Source organism: Artemia franciscana, chromosome 17 (genome assembly GCF_032884065.1).
Source record: "Artemia franciscana chromosome 17, ASM3288406v1, whole genome shotgun sequence".
Classification (NCBI taxonomy): Eukaryota; Metazoa; Arthropoda; class Branchiopoda; order Anostraca; family Artemiidae; genus Artemia; species Artemia franciscana.
Window position 1 is genome coordinate 26995820 of NC_088879.1, and position 23611 is coordinate 27019430.

General features: G+C 35.6%; 1 protein-coding gene across 1 annotated transcript in view; it reads right to left on the reverse strand.

Moving 5' to 3' along the window:
* LOC136038081 (actin-related protein 6-like) overlaps positions 1 to 20586 on the reverse strand; it is a 40230-nt gene extending 19644 nt beyond the window's left edge. Inside the window, exons 1-4 of the mRNA XM_065721080.1 lie at positions 20450 to 20586; positions 14715 to 14832; positions 8672 to 8864; positions 785 to 977 (exon numbers count right to left, since the gene is read on the reverse strand). Of these exons, the coding sequence (XP_065577152.1) occupies positions 785 to 977; positions 8672 to 8864; positions 14715 to 14832; positions 20450 to 20529 (584 nt within the window). The 5' untranslated portion in view covers positions 20530 to 20586. The remainder of the gene's footprint in view (positions 1 to 784; positions 978 to 8671; positions 8865 to 14714; positions 14833 to 20449) is intronic.
* Positions 20587 to 23611: the final 3025 nt, after the last annotated feature.

A 23611-nucleotide genomic window follows, 5' to 3' on the forward strand; every position in this document is an offset into this window, starting at 1 on the left:
TAAACAAATTGCATGTTTATACTCCTTGCTCAATGGAGCAAAAATATGGCAATATCCAAAAAAATAGAACGCATCTTCTTCACTAGAGCTAAAAAAAAATGATCAACATGTTTAAAGTCACTCAAGTTTTGCTCATAAAGTACCCCAGCCTAAGAGGCTCTATTTCACCCTACGAGGCTGAAAATAAAATCATTTGTTTGGAACGGGTAAATGATCAGGGAGAGTTACAGTCTTCTATATATTCCTCAACATAATAAAAGAGTCAAACAATTTTCTATTTAGGTGTGTTAGCGTTTGAAAAGATACATCCGTTAGAATTGGGATAGAGAACCCTAGCTACAACTAAAGAGAACACTTTTTTCTATAACCTAGTCTTTATTGGTCCTAAGTGCTAGGTCCTAGCTCTATTACTGTATAGTTATGTCAAATGATTAGTCTGGGACTTGGTGTGTTTTACCACTTAAAAGAGTTATAATAATAATTAAATAAAGTGAATCCATTTTCCTCACGATTGTATCGAGTTATGCCAACTTCGTTTAGAGTAAGTTATAGATGCACATTTTTACACATCACATAAAAGGACAAGACCTATTCTAGTTAATTAGAAAAAATTATCTATTAGTAAAGTAAAGCAGTATAAAGGTTAGTAAAATGTATCACGAAAATAAAATGCTTAAGGCCCAATCGTATAAGTACGAGGACAGTTCCTTGTTAGGAGTAAGGGGTTTATAGTTTAGCCAAACTAGTGGCTGCAGTAGCTGTATATATAGCAACGTATACTTACCTGTATGATATAGTATCTTTTAGGTGATTGGTTAACAGCTTTCCACCGACATCAACTCTTATGGTTTTACTTTTCACTGGTTTCCCATGTACATGGGGGATAATATGCGTGAAACTATAGCCACTATCGACGACTAGACAGCAAGCTTCACCGGGATGTTCTTTCATATATTTATGACATGAGAGGGTGCCAGCTGAGAACAAATTTAAACTTTAGATAGGACTACAACAAGAATCCTTGAGAGAAGAAAAAAGTTGGATATCAGTCGTGTAAAGAGAATGAAAATGGGAAAGGCCAACTATTACTAAAGCCAATTTTCATAACAGATATTGAAATACGGTTATACATTGTGACATGCTCTTGAATATAATCTCTTATGTTCTTAGTTTTCACTGATTTTCAATACCTTCAATTCACGAAAATGTAGGGAGAGGGGCAAAATTGTTTTCGAAGTCTAGGTAGGGGGCAATTTTTTTTTTTAGTAAAAATACCAAACAAAGACTATTTTTTTTAATGCAAAAAAGGAAACTATCAAAATATAGGAGGGACGCAAAAGCACACCCTGCCACTCTCAGACTTGGGGCCACTGCTGGTTTTCCAAGTATATGAGGGATAATATAAGCAGAATAAAGCCAGAATCAAAAAGAAGACAGCAAGCTTCATCAGGAAGTTCTTAAATATATTTGTAATAAGAGAGGGTGCTAGCTGAAATATTAAAGTTTCAGTATCCTACAGCAACGAATGTCGAGTATTACTTAGTCGAGATAGGTTTATTGTCAAAATACATCTTATACCCTTAGCAATGTTAGATCAGTTTGAGGTGCTTAGCTTTTGGTTTTGAGGAACAAAAATTGCAGATGGAGAAAACACATCTTATATCATTATTAATGTTAGATCATTTTGAAAAACTTAGCTTTTTGTTTTAAGAAACAAGGATGCAAATGGCCAAAATGCATTTGATATCTATCTTTAACAATGTTAGATCAATTAGAGGTGCTTAGCTTTTAATTTTGAGAAACACAAATACGTATGGAGAAAACACATCTGATATCCTTATTAATGTTAAATCATTTTGAGGAACTTACCTTTTTGTTTTGAGAAACAAGGATGCAAAATATATATCTTCTATATATATAAAAATAAGTTGTCTGTCTGTCTGTGGATCTGTGGATCAGGTGACGTCATGTTTCGGCTGACGTCATGAAATTAGTTGCCGTCATTTTTGCTTTGAAGGTGACGTCATTCAAGTTATATAAGACATATGTTCGCGTAGAAATCTATTAATGTTTAAGTTTACAATGACTGATGAAGATGCTCAAAGAGTCTATGCCAAAAAACTTGCTGCTGATAGAGAAAGTCAGAAAAGAAAGCGTGCCGAGGAACTACCAGAGCAACGCGAAAGCAGACTTGCTGCTAAAAGAGAAAGTGAAAAAAGAAGGCGTGCCGAGGAATCAAAAGACCAGCAGGGAAACAGGCTTGAGGCTGATAGAGAAAGAAAGAACAGAAAGCATGCCGAGGAACTACCAGAGCAACGCAGAAGCAGACTTGCTGCTAAAAGAGAATGTGAAAAAAGAAGGCGTGCCGAGGAATTACAAGAACAGCAAGAAATCAGGCTTGCTGCTGATAGAGAAAGTAAGAAAAGAAAGCGTGCCGAGGAATCACAAGAACAGCAAGAAATCAGGCTTGCTGCTGATAGAGAAAGTAAGAAAAGAAAGCGTGCCGAGGAATTACAAGAACAGCAAGAAATCAGGCTTGCTGCTGATAGAGAAAGTAAGAAAAGAAAGCGTGCCGAGGAATCAGAGCAATCTGAAAGTTATCCCCTGGCATTCAGGTACAACCCAGTCGATGACTATAGCTTGAGTAGATGTGTTCAAATCGGGACAATGTCTAAAATTTGTCCCTATTGCAAGGCCTTGAAATTCAATGGTGAAACAATGGGAATGTGTTGCGCCTCAGGAAAAGTTAAACTTCCTCTATTGGCTGCACCACCAGAGCCATTGAAGACTTTCCTTACTGGAACTACGTCAGAATCTAAGCGTTTTTTGTCAAAAATCAGACAATACAACTCATGTTTCCAAATGACGTCGTTTGGAGCCCAAATCGAAAATCCAGATCAATTTATGTCTACTTTCAAAGTAAAAGGGCAAATTTATCATAAAGCAGGGTCCCTTCTACCATTCTCAGGCGAGAATCATAAATTTTTACAATTGTACTTCATCAGTGATAGAAATTCTGAATTGAATGCACGTTGCGAAATTTCTCCCAACGTTGAAAGGACAATCGTTTCCCAATTGCAACATCTTTTCCACGAAAATAATAATTTAGTGCGTCTGTTCAAAACAGCCATCGATTTGATGCCTACTGATACTCATAAAATTGTTATTTCCGCTGACAAAACGCCTCCTGGCCAACATGTGCGTAGATACAATGCTCCGACTATCGACGAAGTGGCAATCGTTATGGTCGGTGATCAGTTTTTACCTCGAGATATTATTCTACATAAGCGAAACGCTCAGTTGTTAAGAATTGCTGAAACTCATCGATGCTACGATGCCCTACAATATCCTATCATTTTTTGGGATGGAGCCGACGGCTATCACTTTAATATTAAATTGATGAATCCAGCCACTAACAAAGAAATGAATAAGAAATGCAGTGCAATGCATTATTATTCCTATAGACTAATGATTCGGCAGGATGAAGAAAATTATATTTTAAAATGCCGTGAATTGTTTCACCAATTTGTCGTGGATATGTATGCTAAAATTGAATCAGAACGTTTGCTATATATCCGCCTGAATCAGACCAAACTCCGCTCTGAACAATACATTCATTTGCGAGATGCAGTTATAAATGACGACTTGCCGTAAAAAAAAAAACAATGGAAAACCTAATAGATGCCACAATCTTGACAGGGCCTTATGAGGGTGAGGCTGTTCTTATTCCTCGCATTCCCATGATTCCAACGGATCTGCTTTTTCAATTTAAAAGATTGCAATTCCCAATTCGATTAGCATTTGCAACCACCATCAACAAAGCTCAAGGGCAATCACTAGAAAAATGCGGTATAGATCTTAATACAGATTGCTTTACCAATGTACAATTGTATGTTGCATCTTTGAGGGTCGGTAAACCTGACAATCTATTTATACGCACAGACAATGGGACAGCGAAGACTGTTGTATATTCACAAGTTTTACGTAGTTAATTTGTATTGTATCTATCTATCTATCTATCTATATAAAAACGAGTTGTGTGTATGCATGTTTGTTTGTTTGTAAAAAGAGCGTTTGCATATGACGTCATTATTAGTACATACGGCTTTGTATATGGACAGACAATGGGAAAGCCAAGAATGTTGTATATTCGCAATTTTTACGTAGTTTGAAACACATATATAAATCTATCTATATTCACAGGTGGGACACAGGGACACAGCTACAATGGCGCGTAACTAATATGGCGCGTAACGACTTACGCGCGCGGGGGGGCTTGGGGGGGCGCGAAGCGCCCCACCAACTAGGTGTTGGGGTGGCGCGAAGCGCCACCCCATATATATATATATATATATATATATATATATATATATATATATATATATATATATATATACAAAAAGCATTATAAATTTATTTCTATTTATATATTTTATTTACTTTTTTACGAGTCGGACGAAATATCGGATGTGGGGGGGATAGGGTCAAATTTGGTAGTCCACTCCCCCGGATACGACCTGAAGTCTTAGTGCTAAACCTGAGAAACCCTTATTTAATTTTTTTTTTCATGTCGCAGCCCCCTAAAGTTTGGAAAATTAATACTTCAAAATTAAATTACTACATCCCAAAATAAACCAATATAGGCAAGTAGAATCTACAAGAAAATTGAAAGAATAGAGTGCTTAATCACTTAAACTATATCACTATACCTCAAAATAAACCAATATTGGCAAGTAGAATCAACAAGAAAGTTGAAGGAACAGAGTATTATGACAATTCATGCTATATATCAATATTCTCCCTTGTGAGAGCGAACAAAGACATTCAAAAGAGTGAGAGCAAAATGACATAAAATTAAGGGTTACAACGGAAATAAAAAAAAGGCAAAGTTATAAAAAAAAATGCAGCAAAAGTAATGATTGCTTTCATTTATTAGGCTTCATGGAGCAACTGTGCTGGAAAGTGAATGAGGGCCTGGAAAGAGAAACGAACTTAAAGAGAAACGAACTCAAGTATTTCAACTTCGTGTTATAAGCAGGAATTTACTTAGGACTTAATGGAAAAACTTACTTTTGAGACATAGACTCCTAACCCTTATAAAAAGAAAACCATATTCATTCAGTGAATCCTATAGATACTGCAGATTTATGGTGTCAGATTTATAATTGTCATCAGATGCAATACAGTACCCAGGAACATCTTTGGGAACGAGAAAATATTAATGGGACTAAATTCTTGTACTAGACAATGAATCATGTAACCCGATTTTGTAACATTAAACACTTTGATTATTTTCTGTACAAAGTTACTGCATTCTCCAATAATTACATTCGACTACTCGCTATTTGACCTTTTTTAGCTTAATTTTCATCAGCTGTAGGTTCATTTGTGCTGGGCACTTTTACCGTAAAGCTGTTTAGACATCTTCTGATAGTGAGATAGTGTTTCCAATTGTATTGTGACAATCCCTCGAAACATATTACTAGACATTACTGACACCTAGTATTCAAGCTGAAATAATTAAACACGGCAAAACCCAATTATTTTAGTATTCAATAACTTAGCATGGTATCTTGTTAAAGTTGGTCTCTAACTCCAAATCATTAATTCATTCGTCCCACACAAACTATAAAATACACTAGAAATGTGGACATAAATTTAATAAAACCAACAACTTCTTTCATATGAAAGTGAACGGCGAAAATAAACTTAAAATGAACAGTAAGTATTCCAATAACGAGAGTGGGAATGTTGCACCCCTCCCCCTCACTCTATACCTTTACTGCTATAATGCAATTTAGAATTTCCTGACAGCTTATTTAGCATGTAAGAAACATAGTCTACTAACAATTGCTTGTCTATTATGCACCTAATGTGTTTCTGAAAGTTTGAACTCAAAACTACACTAATCCCATTTTACTGAAACCCCGTAGTTCAAAGCACATACCCCTAAGCACAGTCTTAACTAGCAATTGATTAAACAAAAATTTTTGCTCGGGGAAGTAAAGAAAGAAGTTGAATGTCTACAAAACTGGTTCAAATCAACCAACATGTGATATTTCCCAAAATGTTTAAAATTCTATAAAAATAAAAAAGTACTTTAGTGAACACAAAGACTCTTAAGCAGCCTATAGAAAATAAAAGCAATTTTAGAACAGGATTCCAATTATCTTAAAACCTTCAATAGCCTCATTTTTCAGTAAAGCGCTATTTCTTCAATATTCTACAAATAAAGCAGAATATTATTAGCCCGTTTATTAGAAACAATTCTTCAGATATGTTGCAAAAAATTCGAGCCGATTGTCCGTTTGAAGGTTCAACTTCGCTCTTGACTTTCATCAGGATAATTTCGTTTTTCTCTAAATTACTTTTGTTCGTTTTCATGTTTTTTTTTAGAATATACCCCCTAAACCTTACAAAAGATTCTTGTGTCAAGGTGATGAAATTAAAGAACTAATATAATTTTTGATTAGATAGGGCATTCAACATACATTTTACTTTGCTCTTTACTTTGATCTTTGCAGGCTTGGCAACTACAAGGGCCATTCAAAAAGCAACGAAACAAACAGCTGTAGCCCCAAACCTAGTTCTTTAATGAACATTATAATTTCAGCTTTCAAGCCGCCCAGTACTTCTGAAGATCGACGAATTGACTGACGAAGATCAACTGAAGACAAAGATCAATGACAATAAACTGAAGATCAACAATACAGTCAGTATCGCAATACTATGCTAAAAAAAAATCAGTCTTACTTCAATACTATTCGTATAGTTGCTGCACTGCTAATCCATTTTAACACTTCGAAAAATAGTGTTGGAAACCCATCCATATCCTCTTACAGCCCTGACCTCGTCTCATTGGAATTTTCTTTATTTGACCCCCTTATAGAGGTTCTAAGCAGGAAACATTTTCGATCTAATGAAGAAATTGGATGCTAGGGACAAAAGTGGTTTCGAGATTAACCCAAAGAATTATATACCCAAGGCATTTACAAATTAGAAAAAAAATCGTGAACGCTCAAAATAAAAGCATTTTTAGGGGTTTAAGGCTCTTTATTCAATTCCTATAAATGTCATATTCGTAATAAAATTTATTATTAGGATTAATCAAAACTAAGGAGATGAGTGTGGAGACCATGGATAAAATATCCGAGGATCAAAAAGATACAAATAGATTGGATAATAGTAAAATATTGTACTGGTATGTTAATAAACTGAGAGGGAACAGTCAATCTGGACCTGTCCCTACTGACGAGTCTAGAAAATAGAAGAAAAACCTCCAAAACCATTTTCAGTTTCAGGTATCTTCAATACAATTAAAGAAGCATATCGTTCATATTAACCCCATGATGCGACGTAAATTGCTCTGCAGTCATATCCTTTTGTGGTTACAATTCCAGCATCTCATTCAAGTCTACAGTCAAAATTTCCCGCCTCATTTTCAAACGCTGGTGGTCGCTTTCTAGGGTACAACCTTTTACTCGATTTGGTCTAATAGTCCTAATTGAAAGAACTCCCAAGAGCAGAAACTTTTGAATCTATGGTACACCTGGGTAGAAATTGTCAAGCAATATCTTGAAGTTCTGATGACGAGGTACATCTTTGGCAAAATTTAGGATGACACCGGTTCCTTGGCCTAATTCAGTATTTTCCACTGTACATTTTCCGTTGTATATTTAAAGATAGTATGTGATTCCACTTGAACCAGCTAGGCTAAATACTTTAATCTTCAAAGTGTGGTTTGGAGGCTTTAAATAGATTAGGATGGAGGAGGAGAGTGAGTAGATATAATGGCCTCAGGCGGTATGGTACTGTGGTAAGTTGTTAGTTGTAGTAGTGGCATATTCCAAATGTACTCAATCACTAAAGCCCGTCTTTGGGCCTAGCTTTTTGTATTTTCAAGCAATCTTCCTATACATGTTGTTCACCCTGTTTATTCTCACTGCCAGGTTTTTTTTTCCAATACTATTACCTCTTCGCTCCTGTGCAAAAAATTATAAAACTTCTTACTAAGAAGGACACATGAAATCACCCTTCCACTCGAATCAGCGTACTATCAGAACCAATAAAGCAGAGTAGATACCCCCTGCTGGTCATCTTCCAAACACAGGTAGTACCACCGACGAGATTCAATTATGGTGTCAATTATCATCACTGACTGCGAATGGATAAAGAAGATAACGAAGGATAAGAAAATTAAGAAGAAGTAACAGATTAAGAATAGAGCCACGTGATCCAGCTAGTTATCAGGCATTTCAAATCGAGAATTGTTTGTCAAAATAAGAGAAATAACCACAGAGCCAAGCTAGGCAAGAAACAGAGAAAAAAGTACAAGAGTCAGTAAACCCCATTCTCTTGAAAAGGAATTGCAAAATCTACTCCCCCCCCCAGCAAACCACTACATTTTCGTGAATTGGTGCCCTTGAAAGACTTTCCATCGTAAACTGCATTATACATCTTCGAATGATTACAATAAGATTATTTTCCACAAAATGATTTTTATTTTGCGAATTTATTTTGAATTATTATAATTTACTTATCAAAATGAGAGCCTTGGGTACATTTACGTCTTATATAAATCTATAGAATGTCAGCATATGACAGATGCTACGTATCAGTTGAACAACACTTCACTGCGGTTAAAATTTAATTCTAGAAACGGATGACTTACGGTTAGTCTTGTATAGAGCTTCACATTCTAAATCTTCAAAGAAAACTTCAGCAAGACCTTCCTGAATTGGTTGAAAATTGAAATAAGGCTCAGTTAAAACTACTTTCTGATTAGCAAAATCAAAGTTCAGTTCTTCTTTACCATAAATGTAGTCCCATATAGTTTTCTGAATGTCCCAATTAACCAGATATCCCTGGAAAGAATATATACCTTCAATTGAATTTAGGGATAAAATCCTGTTTAGGATCAAAGCGTCCTTTCGGCTTGGAATGACCATAAAGTACCGAAAAAAATGAATGACAAGTCATGGAGCGAAATTGTAGGGAAAGCAAAAACTTTATCCTGAGAAAATCAGAAATTAAAGCCAAAGAATAGAGTCACGAATATCAGATCTTTCGAAATTGAGACAAGAATATTTTAGAAAGATGAGGGGTTTTGACTCCTTAATGTGCTTACTTTTTATGCTCACAATTCCACAAGCAATAAAGAAGGAGGTAATATTTCAAGGAGGAAATTTTAAAGGCAACTAATTGCAGAAGAAGAAGACTTATTGAATATTTAAATTATACGTAACAGCTGTCGCCACCAAACAAAATGATAGAACAAGCATAAAAATTAGGGTATGATAAAAAAAATAATAGAATTACCAATTCTTGCTTTTTTTAAAGCTACCCTTGCGGGTAGCTTTCTCTTAAAGGGAGCATGGTCTTTATAATTGTTTGGTCACATTTCTCGAATTTTTCTCAAATAGGGAGGAAGGAGAGGGGCTTTTTATGGTAGAATTTTGCCTTTTCCTGTCTGTAGGTATGAGTTAACCAGGGGCACAATTTGCTATGGGGCAGGACAAAACCTCGGTTTACCCCCCCCCCAATAACCCAGTTTCCTCCCTCAGCTGAAATTAATTTCTCCCAAAGGTCTATCAAAACTAAAGTAAACCTGCATAATTCAAGCATCAACAGGAACAGATAAGTATTTTTTAGTTTATATTTATCTTTATAGTACTATGAAGTACCTTAATATAATTTTTATAGTGCTTTTTCGCTGTCTGTAGGCACGAGATAGTCATGTGCATAATTTGCTAAAGGGCAGGGGGGCAATTGCCCCTCCCCCTCCGAATACCCTAGTTTGCTCCCCCAGCTGAAATTTTGTTTCTTCCAAAATCCTACCAAAACTAAGATAAACCTGCATAATCCAAGCATCAACAGAAACAGATAAGTATTTTTAGTACTATAAATAGCCTTATAGTACTATAAAGTACCTTCAAAGCAATTTTATAGTACCAAATAGTAACTTTATGGTACAAAATGGCTTTTTCTTTAGTTTTTACTTGATTTGGGAAAATCGGCTCCAACTTTGCCCCCCCCCCACCCAGGATTTTGATTAAATTACACCACTGAAGTTAACCTATAGGTACACACACGTCTAGTCATTATGTAGATGATTTCTCAAAGCAGAGGAATAAAGGAGATAAAAAAAAGTGACAACTACTTATTCTAAATTGGTCTTACTTGTCAGACATTAAGGTGTTCTAATTAAAAAGAGAATCTATAAAAAACGTAACCGTACAAACCAATAGTTTCTGAGATAAAGGCAAGCTCCGTACTGAAATTTCAATCGAAATGGGCGTGTTGCCAACAAAATGGGACAACGAGAGGCTTAACAAAATATATAACACCTTCTTTCACCTGGCAAAAATGTGTTAAGGATGGCCAACCAGTTCAACTTAAAATTCAAATTCACTGTATTTAAAAAACATGCGACGGACCGAGCAGATTATTAGTTTTGTGAGGACCAGTATAGTCCTTGCAGGATTTTGATTGGATATAATCTTTGAAACTGAAGTGAAAAACTGACCCATTGAATGTTTTTGATGTTTAAAGGGACAAAAAACATCTGATTGCTACTATTAGCTGATACTAGGTATTGAAACAAGCTGAATAGTGATGCTAGAAAAATATATCATTGTGAAAAATCACTCAATAGTTCTGAACTGTCTCCAAGTTATGTAAAACTTTCCTATTATACAAAACAATTCACTCTTTAACAATTCTAAAATGAGGAGAAAACTAATAAAACCTAATCACTGAGAAATATATATATGCAAACAAGAGCTAAGAGCTCATACCGAACTTGTGACGAGGTCGGAAGAGCCAAGAGCCAAGAACTCATATGGTATGAGCTCTAGCAAAATTCTAAGAATTAAAAGATTGACCTGTAAAAGAAGACCTGTACAAGTCAATTTGTACAGGTCCCTGACACGCCTAATTATTTTCATCGTCCAAGCACGTCCAAAAGCACCGAACTCGCCAAAGCACTGAGCCCCCCCCCCTAACTCCCGCAAAGAGAGTGTCTCCATTCCAGTTACGTCAATCACGTATCTACGACATTAGCTTATTCTACCTACCAAGTTTCATCTCAATCTCTCCACTCTAAGCGTTTTCCAAGATTTCTGGTTTCCCCCTCCAACTCCCCCAATGTCAACAGATCAGGTCGGGCTTTAAAATAAAGCTCTGAAACATGAGTTCCTTCTAAATATCAAATTTCATTAGAATCCGGTCACCCGTTCTGAAGTTGAAAATACCTCCATTTCTCTAGTTTTTTCGAATAACACCCCCCCCCCCCAAGTCCCCCAGACAGAGCAGATACAGTCTGGTTATGTCAATCACGTATCTAGGACTTGTGCTTATTCTTCCACCAAGTTTCATCCCGATCTCTCCACCCTAAGCGTTTCCCAAGACTTCCTGTTTCCCCCTCCAACTCCCCCAATATCACCGGTAATGGTCAGGATTTAAATTAAGAGCTCTGAGACACGATGTCTTGTTAAATATCAAATGTCTTTAAGATCCTATCCCCCATTCGTAAGTTAAAAATACCTCACTGATTCAATTTTTCCTCTCCCTCCAGCCCCCCAGAAGGTCAAATCGGGGAAACGACGGTTGTAAAGTCAATTTGTGCAGGTCCCTGACACACCTTCCAATTTTCATCGTCCTCGCACGCCCAGAACCATCAAACACGCCAAAGCACTGGATACCCCCCCCCCAACTCCCTCAAAGAGAGCAGATCCAGTCAGGTTATGTCAGTCACATATTTTAGGCTTGTGCTTATTCTTCCCACCAAGTTTCATCCTGATCTCTCCACTCAAAGCGTTTTCCAAGATCCCCCCCCGACTCCCCCCAAAGACACTGTATCCGGTCGGGATTTAAAATAAGACATCTGAGTTACGAGGTGCTTCTAAATATGACACTTCATTAAGATCCGATCACTCCTTTGTAAGTGAAAAATACCTCATTTCTCTAATTTTTCAGAATTAACCCCCCCCCCCAAATCCCGCAAAGAGAACGGATCCGTTCCGGTTATGTCAATCACGTATTTAGGACTTGTGCTTTTTTTTCAACCAAGTTTCATTCCGATCCCTCCACTCTAAGCGTTTTCCATTATTTTAGGTTTCCCCCTCCAACTCCCCCCAGTGTCACTGGATCTGGTCGGGATTTAAAATAAGAGCTCTGCGACACGATATTCTTCTAATTATCAAATTTCATTCAAATCTGACCCCCATTCGTAAGTTAAAAACACCTCATTGTTACAATTTTTCCTCTCCCTCCAGCCCCCCAGACGGGCGAATCGGGGAAACAACTGCTATCAAGTCAATTTGTTCAGGTCCCTGACACGCCTTCCAATTTTTCATCGTCCTCGCATGTACAAAAGCACCGAACTCACCAAAGCACTGGAAATCCCCCCCCCCAATTCCTCCAAAGAGAGTGGATCCATCCAATTATGTCAATCACGTATCTGGAACTTGTCCCTATTCTTCCCATCAAGTTTCATCCCGATCTCTCCACTCTAAACGTTTTCCAAGATTTCCAGTTTCCAAGATTTCTGTTTCCAAGTTTTTTTTCCCCCTCTAGCACCCTATGTCCCTGGACTCGATTCGTATTGAAAATGGAGCATATGAGACATAGGAGTTTTTACATATCAAGTTTCATTAAGAGCCAATCACCCATTCGTAAGATAGGTGATTGGACCTCAATTTGAATGATTGAAATACCTCAATTTTCACGTTTTCCAAGATTTCCGGTTTCTCCCTCCAAATCCCCCCAATGTCACCAGATGTGGTTGGGATTTAAAATAAGAGCCCTGAAGCACAAGATCCTTCTAAATATCAAATTTCATTAAGATCTGAACACCTAATTGTAAGTTACAAATACCTAATTTTTCTAATTTTTCCAAATTACCCCCCCCCCAGACTCCTCCAAATAGAGCGGATTCGGTCCCGTTATGTCAATCACGTATCTAGGACTTATGCTTATTTTTTCCACAAATTTTCATCCCGATCCCTCCACTCTAAGCGTTTTCCAAGATGTTAGGTTTCCCCCCCCCCCTCCAACTCCCTCAATGTCACCAGATCCAGTCGGGATTTAAAATAAGAGCTCTGAGACACGATATCCTTCTAAATGTCAAATTCCATTAAGATCCGATCAGGCTTTCGTAAGTTAAATATACCTCATTCTTTCAATTTTTTCCAAATTAACCGTCCCCCAACTTCCCCCCCCCAGATGGTCGAATCGGACAAACGACTATTTCTAATTTAATCTGTTCTCGTCCCTGATACGCCTGCCAAATCTTATTGTCCTAGCTTATCTGGAAATGCCTAGACTAGCAAAACCCGGACATACAAACCGATAGACGGACCTACAGAATTTGCTATTGCTATATGTCACTTTGTAAATACCAAGTGCCATAAAAAGAATTGACATAGTTTTATTTCTTTCAGAGGCAAACATTTACCATGCGTTAATAATCACATTCAAATTTTCTATTGATTCAATATTATGCTATTATGCTACATTCAGTATGTACCTAGTTGTGTTTTATTTATTGAATAAAAAAACGGTGAAAGAATAACCTGGAGAGAAATTGGAACTTGCACTGTAGAACTTATTTTTGTTTTTCTTTTTCAACCTTATTTTTTCCAATCATTTGCAGGAGTCTAGATTGGGATTTAAATCCTTTTCTTAGTTCACTTAAAAACATAAAAGAACTACCTCAAAGTTCTGCTTGTGAAAATGGCACAAAGTCTTATTAAAAGAGTTATTATTTAGAATTCGAATTTTTTAAATACAATTCTAAGCAGAAATACATAGAATTATTGATGTTTCAAAACCAGAGCAATTATTAGAAAATAAGCTTGAAAACAATTATCATCTGATTTAGGAATCAGCAATAAGGCCGATTCTTTGAGAACATTGATGTTCTCATGAGTTTGGTTAAATTATGTAACAAATGTTCCATGCACTTCCAGTTTCAAGATTCTTTTTACGAAAAAATAAAGGGTCTTCCTATGGGAGCCCCACTATGAGGCCTACTCGCACATATTTACGTCAAACATATCGAAAATTGGGTACTTAATTCGTATTTTCTTGAGCATGTGTTTTCGGAATACATGACGAACAACGCAATTTCAGCTTGGAATTATGGTTAAGATGAACTTAAAGGTTATCCTCAACCATCTAAATACTTAAGATAGAAACCTGGAATTCCCTTTATAGACGGGAAAGGATGGAAAAATACCTTTTTTAGATGTGTTGATTATACTTAGCAAAAAAGAAGTTGATTTTACAGTTTTAAACCAACACAGAAAAAATGTTGAAACCAGCGCAGAATAATAAATACATTCGCTTCAAGTCTATCCGTGCTCCAAAGGTTAAAAAAGGCGTGGTAATATCTATTGTGGATCAAACACTTAATATTTGTTCAAAGACTTATATCAAAAACCGATTGGATTTTATTAAAAACATGTTTTTTTTTTCTTTAATACTGTGACTGCTCAAAGATTAAATCACATTCTCTTAAATCCCATTGAAGTCCATGCCTCTCAAAACCCAAAAACATAATTTATCTACCTTACATCCGAAAAATTACTTCAAAACTGAAAAAAGTTTGTTTCAAAAATAGTTTATCTGTTCTCTCCAAAAGTATTTTAAGTGTAGTGAAACTTTAGACATGTTTACATCTATGGAAATATCACTCATATTCAATCAATTACCTTCTGGAAAGGAATCATATAGAATAAGCCAGAAGCATCTCTACATTCATCAAGCTGGTTTGACACAAACAATCTTCTTTTTTCACTTTTTGCTTTTGTTATGGCATTCAAATACACCCTGAAATAAAGGTAAATAATAATGTTTCAAGTATAAGAAGTCTTTATATTTTTTGACTAATCCAGTTCAGTGTCATTAGGCAGTTCAGTGCCACCAAGTGTTCTGATTTGCATTGTTCCATAATAACTGATCATTTAATAACCCACATATAATTTATAATGACTAAATGCAATTTTTCAAAGAAAAATTTAAATCCACTTTACAAAACCTACCCCAAAGTAAGAAAATGCAGTTAATTACTAAAAAAAGAGTTAGATTAGCCAATGAAAGAATAGGGCAAATTAATTTGTATGAGTGTGGTGAATAAGATTAAGGTCAGTGAAGCAACCCACGAATGGCATTATAAAAAAAAACTTACAGCTCATAGTTCTGCCGTGTATCTTGTGAGACCTACAGGAGAATGCTAGGAATGGTTGTTTATACTGAAGCTTATGCAGGAGAGAATAAGCTCACAGTTCAAAAATATTCCCATAATAACTGAGAAAGGCTTTTTAAGGTTTGATCTATCTAAAGACTGACTTTGGTCAGGCATTCAATATTACAAAATAAAAGTGATGATGCTTTGACGCAACAGTCTTCACTTTTCTTTTGGCCATTTAAGAATGAATAACTACTGCATATAAACTTAGCAAATATAAACCAATCTTTTTACAGCCAACACAGTTTTTAGCTAACACTTGTTATGTGTATCTACATAAAGGAAAGATAAAAGGGGAAAACCTTCAAGATAGGCAAAACAAAGTATATTTTACTTAATTTCACTTAAGCTTGAAAATAGGTCTACCATATATTGTTATACCTTACCATAATGCGGTTAGATGAGGAATTGGTACACTTAAATAGCTTTAAGCACTTAAGTACAAAGTATTAAGTACTTTTTGGGGCTTTCTTTGGTTGTATCCATAAAGTTCCAAATTCATTTAATTCTTGTCAGTACCATTTAATATGAGGCAAACCAAAAATAGGCATAATACTTAGCTAGGAATTGTTAAGCGTTACTCCTAGTGTGGGGAGTGGTTCAATCCCCGAGTGTTTAATGCAAGAAAATAGTTCTCCCAGTGTCAACACTTCCTTGGGATACAGAAAGGATAAATTCCCAAAATAACTGCACTAGTTCTAAAGGGTAACCGAGCGACCCCAACAGTAAGCCAATGTGATAATATCTAAAAGAGATTAAACAAAAACTCAAGCTTTTTCAACTAAAAGTAAGGAGTTTCTATTCAAATTAAACGGCCGTTGTGTTTCAGGAATTTTTCTTAAGAAATTGGGACACACAGTCAAACTCAACCCAAACACACACTTAAACAGAGGGACACACAGTAAGGTATTGAGGAGCAGGGCATTTACTTCATATACAGAATAATTTCTGTTTGTTTTTTAAGTTATAATGGTGCACCTTACTCTCAGTTGAAAACCTGTTTCTTTTATTTTAATTTTTCAAATAATACCCATAAATGCCTTCATGAAAAATTCCCCCACAAGAAACTCTTCCATGTAATATTTCGCCCACGTAAAAAAACCTTCGTCCCCCAAAAAACTCCCTTTGGAAAATTCCATTGTTGCTGAAAAAATTGTGTGTAAACAATGGATAAATTTCTAATTTATAGTCCTATCCCCAGGGGCTGTGAGGGATCATATTATCCCCAAAAGGATAGCCATTGAACCTTTCAACTATGCTGAGCAAAATCACTATCTTAAAACTTTTGATTGGATGACTTTGAAGAAGAAAGGCGTGGAAGGGGTGCCAACTGCCCTCCATTTTTCCGGGAGATTTAAAGAGGCCACTGGAACTTTTGATTTTTCGTCAAACGAGCCCTCTCCCAATTTTCTATGATCATTGGTTCAATACAATCACCCCTGGGAAAAACAAACAAAGGCATATTTTCAGATCTTCTTGGGGTTGGTTTTAGAGGTTGCCCCAATGACTTCCTTGTAATTCTCAATCAATTTTTTGGATAGTACTCAAACTTTGTTCCTTAGAGCTTTGAACTTAATTGGGTAGCCAGCTCATGTGGACTCTGTTTTATGAGCTTTGACAGTTTCTTTTTCTTGTTTCCTTCAATTTCTATTTCTCTGGTCAAAAGGGGAGAGTTCTTGGTTTGTATCTCCATGTAATAGTTATGTTTTTATTGATAGTGTCCAACAACACGTTTTTCATTATCTCCCACATATCTTCTACTTCAATAAATTCAACAAATGACCAATCACACTGACTGAGTTCATGCCAGATTTGACTGTAGTTTGTATTCACGTGTTAAGTTAGATTTGATGTTTTTGGGCACAGTCACAATTGACATTTTATTGCAATATGGTTCCAAATGGGGGATGAGATTTTTTGTTAATGAGTGACACAGGATCATCTATTAAAACAAGATCAAGGAGAAAAGGCTGTCCTTCTCAAAATCTTACAGGAGATATCACCAGACAAGACTGTGTTACCAAATGCTTGAGTGACTGTATCCACCAGCACACCCAATAGCAGGTAAATTAAAGCCTCCAAGTATGAATAAACTCTTATAATTTTGAGCAGCATTATCAACAGACCAATGTATAGCTATGAATGAGTTGTCCATACTTGTTGAAGCAGTACTCCTGTAAAGACAACCAAATAAGATGACCCCACCCCAGTATGTTAAGGTATACTAACAGGTGTGTTAATAGATATCCCAATTTGTTCTACCCATGGCTCATAATATAACTTAATATCGATTATGCCTACATGGATCCCATCGTGTACTTATATGGCAATTTCTCTACCTCCATCCTTGGAAATATTGGTCATCAATCTGTATCCTGAGGTCAGGATCATGTTAGTTGTTTCTTGTTTTAACTTGCTTTTCCCGAATTGGACAATACAACCATTATCTATACAACCTTTTAACATTATATGCTGACAACTGTAAGCTCAACGGGCCTGCTGAAACTGAAGAAGAAAGAGCCTGCATTCAGCTGGACCTCGACAGGCTATCCTCCTGATCATCAACTTGGGCCCTACAATTCAATGTAACTAAATGCAAGGTACTGCACTTAGGGCACAACAACCCCCACCATCCCTACCATATAGGGTGTGATCAGTTGGAAGCAGTTGCTAGGGAGAGAGACTTAGGCGTCATTGTGGACAAGGATTTAAAATTCCATAGCCACACTCAGGCTCAGGTTGCAAAAGCTAATTGAGCTCTTGGACTCATTAAGCACTCTTTTGTAACCAGAAGGCCATGTGTGGTTACAAAACTTAATAAATCCCTTGTCTGTCCCCACCTTGAGTTTGACAGTTCCCCAAAATAAAATGGACACAAGAGCCCTTGAAAGTGTCCAAAGGAGAGAAAACAAACTGGTCTGTGGCTTAAATAATGCCCCTTACCAGGATCGCCTAAGGTCTATGAAACTTCCAACCCTCAAGTATCAAAGATATAGAGGAGATGTGATCATGGCATCCAAAATTTTCAAATCTGGTCACCTGAACCAGATCTTCACCCCCTCCCTGGCTAACAATTCAAGAGGTGATAGTCTGAAGCTTCACCTGCCTGGATGTCAGAGAAGGGAACGACATGGCGTCTTTTCCATTTGGGTGGTCACCCTCTGGAATAGCCTATCCAAGTCTACCATCCAAGCTGAGACTCCCCACTCCTTCAAGGCTGGAGTCGACAGGGACTGGGAGAGGGCTGAGTGGAGGCTGGACTGGGAAGCTAAGCCAACATAATTACATCACTCACCACTAGCAAGAACTACAGGAGGATCTACCACCTTATCTTGCTGGCAAATGCAATTTAAGGTAATTTAAGGTAATAAGATGAATATACTGCTTAGTGCTGCTATTAGCACCCTTTCTAAAAAATACTAACTAGTACCCATGCTTATAGATCCTAGCCTAATGGGGCTGGATATGGCCAAAGGGCAATATGGAAAGGTTTGATGGTTTTATAATGTTTGTTTTTAATTGGATTTATTTGTTATTATGAACCAATTGCTAAGGACAAATAAGCAAAAGAAAAAACTCAAACATAAAAATCAGCCAACTTCTGTATATAGACTTAGGACTTTATCCACCCCTGTAAGGCAGGGGGCTAGGATGTACTTTTTAGGGTAGTTATCACTATATTTAGAAAGAGCAGTAAAGGGGGCACTATGGCATGTTCATCATTTAGCATTGAAAATTAATAAAGAAAAGGAAAAAATACAACTAGCTGGGGAGGGGGGACAGTCTTGTCTAAGACCTCTGCTGAAGCAAATGCTTTAATGACTAAATTCTTATTTTCTTATAAAAAAAAATCAATGAAAGGATTTTAGGGTGTTACTGGTACTTTAATCTATGCTTATCTACCATGTTTTGGTTTTATTTGAAACAATATACTATCAAATGTTAGATTTTTTTCTGTGTTTGTACTTTAAATATTTCTAGTATTAAAAACAATTTTTTTTTGTCAGTAAAGATTTCCAAATACATGTTCCAAATATTCTTGAATCTTAAAAGTATTTTCTGTGTTGTCATATAGCAAGTTAGACTATGGAAACACCATTAGAGTGGAAGTCTTTAAGAAAAATCTTGAAAATTAAGCAAAAACTCATGGAACAAAATATAAAACAAAGCAGAAACAATCCATGAGATACATTTCATACAATTTCCCTGCATATTACCATTGAGATTTTACCATTGCAGTTGTTTACCACAAAATAATGCTACATTTTCTCAGTGCTAAAATTATTATAATAAGGTTTGTTTAGGTTAGGTTAAAAAGTGCCTAAATTTGAATTTACAGTAGAAGTGATTGTTATATTTAAAAAGAACATAAAAAGGACATCAAGCGGTACATTCACTTTATTGTGAAGCTAGTTATATGAATTGCTATAAATTTACTTCACTTTCACTACACGTTACCTGTAACCTCCTTAACATGCATATATAGCCTAGTTCCCTAATCATATATTTCCAACAGATTTTGCCATATGTCATTCTTTTTTCAACCTGTGTACCCATAAGTTGAATCAATTCAGGAGAAATCCAGAAACAAAACACACAAGAAATAATAATTTGAGCTAAACATTTGCATATTAAGGGGGAATGGGGTAAAGTACAGTAGAAACACTGGTAAAATTCTAGTTAATTGACTTCTTGCTATCTTGGAAAGGCGTTAGGTAAGGAAAATGAAACTTTCAGGGGTGGGTCATTGATATGGCTCAGAATTTCACTCAAATAATAGGAATTGCATTGTCAGAACTAAAGGCAGAGAAAAGGTGACTGGTAACTGAAAATTAAGGTAAAATGTTTCTTGTCAAAATTAGCCTTTAAACTCATCCCTGAAAGTTTCATTTTCCTAACCTAGCCCGTTTCTGAGATAGCGAGAAGTCAATTAACTAGAATTTTACCAAAATACCTTCAAAAGGGGTTAGACCTAGCTACAACTTTTTTGCATAGGCCTATAATGAAGTAAGAATTTTTTTTTAACATATTTCCTCCTCGATAGCCTAAATTTTTGACCAAGAACTATAATTTTATCAGCCGTTTCCTTCAACTGTGGTCAACCCCTCAATATTAGGGTCTATCAAATGTTTGTCCCAAGATTTGACATTGTCTGTGTACTAGGGGTATTAACCGAAATAAAGTGCACTTAAAACAAACTTAGGCTCATCTAGTCGTGAGATTCCAGTTTTGACAGTGTATCCCCCGCAATCAATAACAAGAGAGGTCTCAGTCTTCATTGCAGCTTGAAGACGAAAGTTTAAAATATCATAGAAGCACGTGTCGCAGATTCAAACGGTCGTAAGGTAAATCAGAGATGCCGCGAGAACACGGAATGCACGGACTAATCAATAAAAAAGAATCGATTGGTCATGATTTGCCTTCACAATTAAAACGAAATAAAAGAAGGCTATAAGTGAACATGCAATTTTAAACACAAATTAGTGAGGATGGAATTGAATATATTATTTGATGCAGTTTTTCAGCTCTTTCATCACTCAAAAGTCACTTCTGGGGAATTTGTAGTTTGAGCCCTTAACAGTGCTAAAACTTAATATAACTTAGTTTTGAAAAAAAAACCTGAAAAATTACATCGCAGCAAAGTTAATGTCATTTTTGATGTGTTTTTAACTTTTTTAAAATTCTTTTGCTAAATTGTTCTCATAACAACATTCTACTATTAAGACCATTGAAAAATTAATTACCATTTCCTTTCCTGAATCACCAACAAATGACAATTTTTCTTGGTAAATATTAAGCACTGTACACAAATGACCTATAAATAAAATGAATTTACCGCTTCATGTTTCTTTATGCTGTTTCTGAATATAGTAATCCTTTTTGTCGCAAATTCAATTTTAACCTCAGTTTGAAATTAACCAAATATATTCTAAATTAGATATTTCCCGTGGGTTAAATGATTCTCCAATTTGTCACCGTGAATTCAATTCATGTGTAAACCAGTTCTAAGATAGTCACGCTAAAAGAGGTATATAAGCAGTATCTAAAATTAATTAGAAAAAGAAATTGCGAAAAAAGGTTTTTCAAAGAAAGGTAAAGGTCATACTAAGCTTAAGATAAGCAGAAATAAAAATCAACGATAATTCAAAATCAAAAGACCAGAAATTACTATTAAAGAATAAGTCATTCTCTAAACGAACAGAAGTTAAATAAACGGGCATAACAAACAAACTTACAGCATATATTATGTAAATAAGTAAATAAATATTAAAACGAATAAAACTTAAATTGAATATTAAATCAAATTTAAAACAAAGACAAATCGTTTACTATTGAAGAATAAATAAAACCTAAACCAAACTGAAATTAAATAGAAATAAGTATTAATACAAATGAATAAATAAATTTTAAAACGGGTAAAACATACAATGAATATGCAAATCAAGCTTAAACAAACAAAATCACTACAAGCAAGAGTTTGGCTACTTTTCTAATTACAAAAGCATTAAGCCTTGTACGTCACCGATGTTTTACTGAAAACTGTATATGTCTGGAACAGTCTTGTAAAGAACCCATACAATATAATGATATTAATTGCTGAAAGCTGATCACTTCAAGATTTTATTTCATTGTAATTTTCATTTTACTTTCAATGTTATAATAAATTAAAAAGAAAATATTTTGATATTGTTTGTTTTCAATAAGGTGCCAATGACTCAAAAAGCATTATAATTTACACTTAGGAAAGCTTTTTTATAATATCTTTTTTACAATTTTAATATTTTTGGATCAGGGTCATCTCAGAATGTTTGTTTTTTCATAATAAGTTAAAGAGAAAATATTTGTGATATTGTTTGTTTTCAGTAAGGCGCCAATGACTCAAAAGGCACTATAGTTTACACTTAGGGAAGCTTTTTTGTTATGCCTTTTTTGAATTTTGTTGTTTTTGGATCAGGGTTATCTCAATTCTTCTTAGGACCCTAACCCTTTTTAGTGCTTGAATGTTTGACATCATTTTATTTTCTTTAAGATAACACCTTTCTTCCAATAGTAATATTTTTGGATTGATCAAGTTAGATTTTGGGAGTTTCTTCTTAGGACATTAACTTTTTTTTAATGCTTGACTGTTTTCATTCTTTCAATGTCTTTAAGACAATACCTTTTTTCGATATTATTAGTATTTGTTTTAGACTGATCAAACTCAAATTTTCGAATTTCTTTCTTGGGACACTAACCCTTTCTAGGTTTTGAGTATTTGACATCTTTTCATTTTTTTCTTTATTATAGCATCTTTTTATAATATTAATATTTTACCTTAACTACCAACTAAAATTACCGTTGATTTGAAAACCCTGACTAAATCGTCGAAAGTTGCAAAAGGACTTTGTCTTCCCACCAAGTTTCATCCCGATCTCTACACTCTAAGTGTTTTCCAAGATTTCCGGTTTTTACCTCCAACTACCCCTATATCACCAGATTCCAATGCCACCGTGATCTAAAGTAAGAGATCTGGGACATGAGTTCCTTCTAAATATCAAATTTCAATAATATCTGATCACCTGTTCGTAAATTAAAAATACATCATTTTTCTATTTTTTGCGAATCATTCGTCCCTCCACTCTCCCTCCCCCCAAGATGGTCAAATCAGTGAAGTGACTATTTCTAGTTTAATCTGGCCTGGTCACTGATATTTTTGCCAGCTTTCATAGTCCTAGCTTATCTGGAAGTGCTCAAACTTGCAAAACCAGGACTGACAGACCGACAGACCAACCGATGGACAGAAATTGCTATCACTATATGTCACTTGGCAAATCCAAAGTGCCATAAAAAATAAAAATATACATAGAACAATAGTTACAGATCACCACTCATTACCCACTTAGTATGGTCCCATGATAAAGATTAAGTTTCGCACACTTTTTAAGGTGTCACATATACTTTTTACGAGGAGGCATGTGTCTTGGGTTCCATGCAATATAAAATTGTATCTCCCATTTAGGATTATGTATCTTATATAGATATTTTGGACACTCGACATCTTCCAAATTGAATAGGGGAATATTTGGCTTGGTCTTTTCAATTAATAGTTTACCTTTCGGTGTATTACCCTTTTGCAAACCATGCTTCAACTCCAAAAAAGCTGCGTATTTCATTCCTCTCATCTTGAAAAGTATTCCGATCTTTCCCATGTTCATAGAATGGGGGACACACGCGATTTTAAATCCCTATATGTTTCAATCGTATTAACGCACTAGTCCATAGGACTCTATTGTAGACATGCATATTATAATTTACATCCTAGTGATAGCACGACTCTTCAGTAAAGTCGATTTTGAGCAATGAAAATACACACTCAAAAAT